Genomic DNA, 9,138 nt, shown 5'->3' with positions numbered 1-9,138 from the left:
GGGGGAAGGGGAAATAGAATGCAATGAAATCAACTCTGGCAGGAGGCCCAGATTTGATATCAGCAGGATTTGTGCAAAAGCAAAACATAATGTGCAAATCATGGTTAACAACCAAATACTGGCAGAAGGCCAGGTTCAAGCAGAAGAGGAAGGATGATCCTTAGATTTAATTTCAGTGGCAACAAGAAATGATTCTACAGGGTCTGAACTTTGAAGCCTCTTCGTTTGGCCTTCCACTGACTGTCAGGGGCAGAATTCCCATTTGTCTCCTGGTGATCCATTCTTCCCCTCACACTGGGACTACTCTTGGATTGTGGAGCAAACGCTTCCCTCCTTTAAGGGCCGTTCCTTCAAGCTGCCTGGCTTCCACCAGCGGATTTGGGAATACGGTGGATTGGATCACCCTGAACATAAACCTACAATGGAAAGGCCAATAAGATGTGTTGGCATGGATGAAATATGCTTGGGGCAAGTGGCCTTTTGTGGAATAGTACTATTGTGAATGAGGACAGAATAGGCTCTCACTACCCAAGAGGCCATAAAGCTCTTTGTCTCCCTCCCCACCGAGAAACTGGAGTTAGATCACAACTCAAAACTACTTAGTCCCAACAATGCTAGTACCATATCATGCTGAAACCAATTAAAAACTGATGTCCAGATAATGGTTTGGGGATTATGGATGGTCAAGAATTTATTTATATTCTTCTTACCACATCATGACTGAAAATGTTCAGGATGTAACAAAATCCTGAGATCCTGGCTAGAGTGCGTTGGCGTAAGACATAGGAAAGCCAAAGGCCAAATCCCAGCAAGCTATAACGTTCTTTGAGTGGCCTTTGGCAAATGTCTCTCCCTCCCTCCCTTGTAAATAAGGTTTTTTGGAGGAAGGGTCCGATACAAACAGTGGTGTAGTGGAACCAGGGATTGTGGAAATGTAGCCCCAGTATTTCTTAATTAGCAGGAACACTGTTGACATCTGTCATTCACACTCTAAGGCCCGCATTGGTACGGGGTGGGGGGAATGTTCTGGAAATTGCATATTACCCCCTTTTGTGCCAATGGCAGCCACCATGATTGCATCAGGGGAAAGGGTACAATTTAATGAGTGGCTGTGGGCAGCTGCCAAGCACATGCCAGGCCAGATACTAATTGCGACAGAGACAAACCCATGGTTGCCATGACGTCCTGAGCCACTTCCGACAAAAGGGCAATAGAAACTTGACAGACCACTGAGACTCCACCTCCCTGCCCTAGTTGCACTAGTGGGAACCAAAGCTGGTGCACCATGAAGAGCAAGGCATAGGGTGGGTAGGGGACATCCTCTGGAGAGCTGATGTTCTCAGGGCTTCCCAAAGGGAAGCATTGGTCTGCGCTCTGGAGAGTCATGCTGCCTACTCTCCTGCTGTGTCTGGAGAGCACCCAGCATAGCTCTCCAGAGAGCCTGCCTGGTGTACATGACTTGCTCTGAGGGGTCCTTCCTCAGAGCTAGGCATTCCAGCAAAGGAGACCTTTGAGATCCCCTGTGCTGCTGCAGCTCAGGCAGTCTCCAGGGCCACCTCCCTGCCAACACCTCACTCTGAGGAAGGACCCCTCAGAGCAAGCCACTGATGGGGGAGCATGCAGCAGCTGCCCGGGGGCAGGGAAGTAGAGGAGGATAATGGTGGCAATGGGAGGTCATTGTTTCCACTAGTTTATCACCATTACTATTAGCGTAATCCAAGTGTTGAAGTCCAGCCTAACAACTGTGATTTTTCCACCACAGAGCTTCATAGGCTTGTCCTGATTCTAATATTTTGAGATTGGGAGAAAAAGATTTCCCTGTGTCCAGACTAGAATAGGCCTCTTCTTCCTGACACATAGCTTTCTATGCAGAGGGATTGATCCTGGTGTGTAAGAACCTTCAATCATGCGATTCCCCACCTGCAGCCTGAAGTGATATAGGCCAGGCAAAGGTTAACCAGCTCCATCAAAGCTAGACTTAACATGAGGAAGGAAATCTTCTTGTTTGACTTTGACTGGGATAGCTCTTCCTTACCATGTTTCTGAGTCAAAAGGTCTTGGACATTGAGATGGTCTTTTTAAGTGAACACCTAATGTGAATGTAACAAGCAGGCATTTGAAAAGACATCTATTGCACAGGCACACTTAGCAGATGGCCAGAATTAGCTGTGGCTGCAGCTCCCTCTTGAGTTTATATGTAATGGCAAACTCAGGTTTGCTGTTTCATCATATGTGAAATGTTGCTTGCGCCATAGCATAGGGGGTCCCACAAACATGAATTTCTATCTACCCCAAAATGTTTGGTTCCAGAGAAGGAAAATACCTTGGAAGAAGAGCCACGATAACTGTGATGAAGCAGATCAGATACACCACTGGATTAGACATCTGTCTCTCCATAATCCAGTACTGGTTGGCTGGTGGATTGCAGAGGATGCAGGTAGCTCCAAAAGTCCCATTAATCATGAAGAACAAAAGGACGCTACCAGCTAAAACAACCCAGTGTATCCAGTTCTGAAATAAATTAAAAAACAGAAGAACAAACAGAATGAAATCGAATTCTGATGAACCGAAAAGCAGAGTTTTGGGCTCAGACAGACACACACAATTCCTAACCAGTATTGCTTCTCAACCCTCCTAAGAGCTGAGGACTTGCTTAAAAGCTCAATGTTCACCTGCGGTCCTGCACCACTACTTTCGCCGCTTGTGCTACTGGGAGGAGCCAAGCAGGAGGGAATGGGTTGAGTGCACCAGCACACAGCTTGCGATGCTGGGAAATCCTGGCTCACCATTGTGTAGGCACATGGCCTGTGAGGTGATAAATGGTGACTCAGCCCTGTTTAAGAATAATTTGTGAATTCAGCTGTAGAATAATAAGTAATTCACTCACCAAAGTTTTACTCTCAATGACGAGGTGTAACATGATGATAAAGAACATAGAAGTGTTCATTACATTACCAAAAGAGTAGATGTCAATGTCAGAGTTAAGGAAGGTCTGCAAAGGAACAATTATTGAAACTGTTATTTATGTACTCCGTGCCTATCTTTCCAACCAAGTCCATAAAGGAGGCTGCTGTAAGAACACAAAGCCCTGTAAGGCTACTGGTTGGTTTTTCATATACAAAAAACAAATATGATTATTCTTGTGAATATGGAAGAAGTTTAAACATACAAATAAAGAGGGGGAAATGGCTTCACCTTGTTTTTAAAAGAAAGGTAAAAGAACAGAGACAGTGGCAAGAGGGGGGAACTCCTAATACTTACAAAGTAAGGGATAAAAAAGCAAACAAAGCTTTGATAAAAAGCATCTGCTATGTTGCCTGCAAAGGCTGATCTCACGTACGGCTGAAAAGGAAACACAGGAGAAAAAAATACATCTTAGCTTTGGCCATTACGGATTCTAGTAATTTTGAGTTATCTGCATGTTCAAAGGCCTGAACTTCCCCCTGGTGAGCTGTCAAGAGGGGTACTTGGCAGCCATGGACAGCATCACCATCTAAGACTCAGGGCTTCTCTACATTTATTTATTTATTTATTTATTTATTTATTTATTTATTTATTACATTTCTATACCGCCCAATAGCCGGAGCTCTCTGGGCAGTTCACAAACATTAAATAATGAACTACATGTGCTTCTTAGTAGTCTTTCTGGGATTACAATGGGCACAATGCACATGCGTTCCCCATTCCCCCACCTTTTTTGGCTGTTTCCTTTGTGGGGAGTTCCATATATTCCAATTATACAGCCAGCAGATGCTGCTGCAACATTGCAGCAATATAGCTCTATCCTGGAAATACACGAGCCCTTTGATGTTGGTGAGTATTTGTTATTTCATTTTCAAGGAGCTAAATCATGGCGGAATAATTCTACAAAATGGATGACAGCGTCATGAAAAGGACCCGCAAACTTAGGGAGTTATTGATCTTGATTGTGCTCCATAAGCTCCATGTGAAGGAGCCTCAGTTCTCAGTCTTCAGTGGGAATCTCAGAGGGGATCTCGGGATCAGGGAGCGATCTTCCCTCGCTTGCCCCGGGATAGAGCCCTCCACTTTGGGCCTGGTTTTTCTGCGGTCTTGGGCTGAGCATGTCGCCCATTGCCACAGGTTGACCCATCTCCGTGTGATTCCTCGCACGGGGTGCAGCACTCCTCAGGAGTGCTGCGCCCATCAGGAGTAGGGTGGGGGGAGTTGGGAAATGAAAGATTTTTTTTTTAAAAAAAAACTTAGCTTTCAGCGCTGGAGCGCTCATGTCGCTTTAAAAAAAGTGGCAGGTGCAACGCCTGTCCTCCTGAGGTCGTCGTACCTCACATGTAAACAGACGAGGGATCTCGCGATAATCACATCGCGGGATCTTCCCTCCTCTGTCATGGATTAAAAGGTAGGTCTAGCTGAGGCCTGTGTCAGTTGATCTCCTCTATGCCAAACTGCATCATGAGATATTGAAATGAGAGGATGCAAACCAAGTTATCATACCAAGATTCATTGGTACTTAAATGCAAGTTTTAAGCTGCAAAACAGGAATCAGAAAGAGATATCTTCATTTTGAAGGAACCAATCGAACCGTGGTACTCATAATCAAGAACATCTTGTGAAATTTACTTACGGACACTATGCTGGGAGTTACTAACAGATTCTGTGATCTACGTTGCATTCACACCTCTAAAGCAGATCTGCTGTGCCACTTTAGACAAATAATTTCACTTCAGATTTACTTATTTGCCTAGTCTGAAGGCTCTCCTTTAGATTTTCAGGCTGACTTTTACAGCATTTCTTTCTAGCACACAGTCTAGAATGAGGGCCACATTTTGCTGAAGATTCCCTCAACATGGTACAGAAAATAGCAGTCAATGTGGCAGCCAGTGAGAACATCAAATGATGCACCAAATTACTGTCTCATATATAATCTCTCCTACCCTCCTAAGGCCACCAACATTTGTACTCTGGCAACTTAGCAAAGATTGATGCCTTTCATCTATCCATCCCAATCAGATTATTGAACAATAGGGAATGCATTTAATGCATCTAATAACAGGGAATACATATTCAAATTCAATTTCAAGTGGCAAGGACTGTGTCACCAAGAGCACAGGAGTCACTTCAATAACTTTCAAGCACTTGTGCCAACCTAAGAAATACCTCATTTCTTTGTCCAGCTGTGTAAAGTTCTGGCCTACATATGCCTGTTATGATGAGACAGAGAAATTCCAGGTGAGTATTTGTGTAGGAAGTCAAATGATTCTACAGGAGTGTAGCATGTTAATGTTTCAAATCTAACTGTGTCAAGCCCATAGCCCCAAAGCACTGGAAATAATTCTGAGCAGTAAAGATTTCTAATATTTCTCAGCACTGAATTCCTACGGTTCTTTGGAGAAGCCATGACAGCCAAGTTTAATAACAGCTGAGAACAGAAGAGAAGAGCTAACCTTGTAATAGCCTATTAAAAACTCGATACACGGTAGCTCAAACTACTGTAGCCTCCAGCTACATGTAAGAAGAATCTTATACTGCCCCTGCTTTCCTGGAATTTCATATTCAGGAGTCTTCAACCATTTTGGAATAAAGGACACATGTGACATTTTGAGAGAGTGTCATGGGTGCCCTCAAAAAGTGGCTGCCACAGGGGATGTCTCATTCATAAAATGGCTGCCATAATTGGCATGGATGGTCACAAAACACACATTTCCCAGAAGGAATATGGTAAGAAGAAAAGAAAAGGACCTTGACCCAGAACCTAAGTACAAGGCCAAGGTGGGCTCTGAGCTCCAAAACAAGACAAAACCTCAAATACAGAGCTGAAAGCATTACTTTGATTTGCAGCAGGTGAGCATCCCTGTCAACATATAATAACCAATAACACAGTCTTAAGAAATAAAAGGGAAGTCAGGAGGGGCAGAGAGCCTGGAGGGTACCAAGTGAGGTAAACTGGCACCATGCTGGAGACCCAAGGCGACCAGAACGCAGTAATGCTCACCTCATTTCCATTGCCAGCGGTTAGAGACAATAAGCTCTCCCTGTGGTTAGAGCTATGAATAGGTATATTTTTGAGGAATTACTAAATGGGGAGTGGTCATTTCCAGCCCAGGTTTGTAACATGCTGAAGCTCTTCCTGAGTTCTTACTGCTCAGAGAAGAAAGCCCAACAGTTCAAGGTCATCACCACAGCTGGCAAGACCAGCCTGTTTCAGGAACTACATAAAACGATCCCTTTGATAATTTGTACATTTCAATACAGAGCCAACCTGTCACAATGCCTCATTAATGCTGAGAGATAGCTTTTTGGCCCAGTCCATGTTTAATAGATTTTAAATGCCTCGGGAGCACTGATCCTTAACCCAAGGCAGATGGGCAGACTCCATTTTTGCTACCGGAATCTGAATACAGAACCTATTAGTATCATCCTCATGTTTCTAAGCATTAAGGAACTGTTTTCCCACTCTGTCAAAAGTATTATGGCATCCTTGGGTGGCAACATACCAAATTCTTGTAGAAAAAGTAAAGGACCATATTAGCCAATCGGGTGTAGCACCAGTGGCCATGGACAAAGAGCAGCTTGCTGAGTTGTTTGAACTGAGAAATAGCAAAATCGCTTGCCAACACAGCCTGAAAGCAAACACAAAGGAAGTAAAATAGAGCAACCACGAAGATAGCTAGAGAATGAAGGCTTCCATGGACTTTTGTAGACTAACAGATTGACTATCACGTGTCTCCCTGCCCCCTGCTACCCACTGATGCCAACTGCACGTGGGAGCATAAAACCCAAGAAGAGCCACATTGGAGCAAGTTTGGTTCTCCACACCCCAATTTAAATACATATATAGACACACACACACACACACAAACACACGGGCAAATCAAATGCCATCATCACTGAATGCCAATGTCCAGACCTATTTTTTCTGATTCAGAGAACCAAATATGTATGTATTTATTTTAAATCATTTTGAGTTTAGAGCGAAACCACAATGCAGGTGTCCTGTGACGCAAAGCAGATTTTTCATATTATTTCTTAGAAATATTTCTAGACTGCCGTTCATCCTTATGGATACCAGGGTGGTGTACAGAAGATAGAAATATAATTGTACTAAATACAACATAATAAAACAAACAAACCATGGACATAAATAGATAATTAAGAGGCAATTAAAAGATCAAAACAAGCTGAAACAAGCTCTCCTTTGACAGCTGACAAGGTCTGGCGTGGCCTATAAAATATGACCAAAAGGGGGTGGAATGTACTTTTCTATGAGAATGGGGTGCTACCAGCTCATGGTGGGGTGGACTAGAGGGGGGCACCCCCAACCATCAGGACAAGACTTTAAATCCTGAGCATTACTGGGCTACCTGGATGTGGTTTCTTGGCTAACTGCTGAGAGATCAAGGAGAGGAGAATCCACGGGACCACATTCCTTGTGTCTCTCTCCTCATACTGAAATGGACCAGATAATCCTTTTCATCCAGAAATGCCTTGAGTTGAGCTGTCTCCACCCTTTTGAGTACACTGTCCAAACAGAAGATACTAGCAACGGGGCAATACTATTTTCTGTGTCCAGGGAGAGTTTGATCAGAGTGGCCGCACAAGCCCTTCCTCCCAGGTGGATAGGACCACTCCTTCTTGCTTGGAGCCAGAATGGGCAAGGCTCAAACCAACAGGTGGTTGGCCAAACCCTGTCAAGCATTTAATTTGCATCAAGTGGAAATGATCCCATAGGACAAGACCAGATAACGGCATCAGGTTGAGAGCAAATAGGGCCGATTGTATCCTCAAAGCAACTTGTAGGAGGCCTCAAATATTACGACCACATACCTGCAACGTTCTAGTTATGTTAATTTGTTTATCACCTTGAAACACAGTGCCATACAGCTCCCCAAGAAGGCAATCACTGTCACAGAATAGGGCCATGAATGTGCTCTTCTTGTGTTCAGTCAGTGCCTGGAAGCGTTGTGTGATCTTCACTCTGGCTCTGCTTGTTTCAGAGCCCACAGCTCCTTGGTCAACCAGGAGCTGACCAGGCTCCACAGTCCCAGAGGGTAGTCCTTCATACTCATGCCGTTACTTAAAAAGACTCCACTCCATTATTCTGCCTTAGACTTCTCCCCCATGTAAACCTGGCTCTCAAAAAGAAATGGAAAGCTTCCATGTCAACATTTTGTCTAAGTTTTACTGGCTGTGCTTTAGGTAAGAACTCCATGTACCCTGCAGTTCCATCAGAATCGTGGTTTCTTTTCCCAAGCAAGCCAATGGTGGAGAAATCTCATCCATCAATGAGAGCTTCTCTTCTCTCAATGCAAAGAAGACTGCAGAGCACCAAAAAGAGCTTTTGTTCTGCAGCAGACGGAGGTGTGCTACAGATACTTACCTTGAGGACTTACCCGGGGACTTACTCAGGGACTTACCTTGTGACGTGGTTGTTCAGGATCGGAAACAACAACTGTGTTGCAAATGGCAAGAGCAGTGAAGAATTCGCTGATGCACACAAGCTCTGGCATAGGCGTTGCCGAGTCAAGCAGGGTGTAATTTTTCAAAGCAATCTGATGGAACTTGTATAGCAGTCGGATGTCTGGCACAACATCTGTCTCCTGTCAGTCAAGCCAAAAAAAGGACAGTCAGATTCTTCCATTTTCATGGCATGTGGTCAAGAAGGACCTTTTGAAACAGCCACACAGCGCTGGAAGGTTCAGGGTTTCAGAGCAGACAGTGATTCGGGGGATCCCTGGCTTTTGTGCAGTTCCCCCCCCCCCTTCTAAATGGTTGAAATGCCCCTCCTAAGGCCGAGTTACTGGCAAAGAGGGCTTTCAGCTAAAATATGCTGGCGTTTTTGGCCCCACTCCTTTTGCCTTCAGCCCCACACACCACTGGAGTTCAGCCCCTCCCCCACGGAGCTACTCCGAAAGTGGATTCGGCCCACGGCTGAAAGAGGTTCCTCCCCTGCCCCGCCCCACTGTATTACCAGGCAGCTAAGGGTTACATAAAATGGGTGTCTTTCTTCTCTCTTCTAGAGCAAAAATAGCAAACAAAGACTTGTAATGGCAGGTGAGCTAATAGCTTCAGGAGACTTAGGTGTGAGCTGACTTGGATCTGAGGAACACTTACAAGTGGGCTACTGAAGGCCAGTTGTCTCGTGACCATAGTACTGGTGCTGCG

At 44.7% G+C, this 9,138-nt stretch overlaps 1 protein-coding gene across 1 annotated transcript; it reads right to left on the bottom strand.

Annotated features, from left to right (window-relative positions):
* Positions 1–289: 289 nt before the first annotated feature.
* LOC134404411 (phospholipid-transporting ATPase VD-like) lies at positions 290–8,483 on the bottom strand. Its single transcript, XM_063135097.1, has 6 exons — positions 8,391–8,483; positions 6,471–6,596; positions 3,262–3,342; positions 2,888–2,992; positions 2,324–2,511; positions 290–416 (listed from the first exon to the last, which is right to left on the bottom strand). The coding sequence occupies exons 1-6, from the start codon at positions 8,481–8,483 to the stop codon at positions 290–292; spliced, it is 720 nt and encodes a 239-aa protein (XP_062991167.1).
* Positions 8,484–9,138: the final 655 nt, after the last annotated feature.

This window comes from Elgaria multicarinata, chromosome 10 (genome assembly GCF_023053635.1).
Source record: "Elgaria multicarinata webbii isolate HBS135686 ecotype San Diego chromosome 10, rElgMul1.1.pri, whole genome shotgun sequence".
In the NCBI taxonomy this organism is placed as follows: domain Eukaryota; kingdom Metazoa; phylum Chordata; class Lepidosauria; order Squamata; family Anguidae; genus Elgaria; species Elgaria multicarinata.
This window is presented reverse-complemented; position numbering and strand designations above follow the sequence as displayed.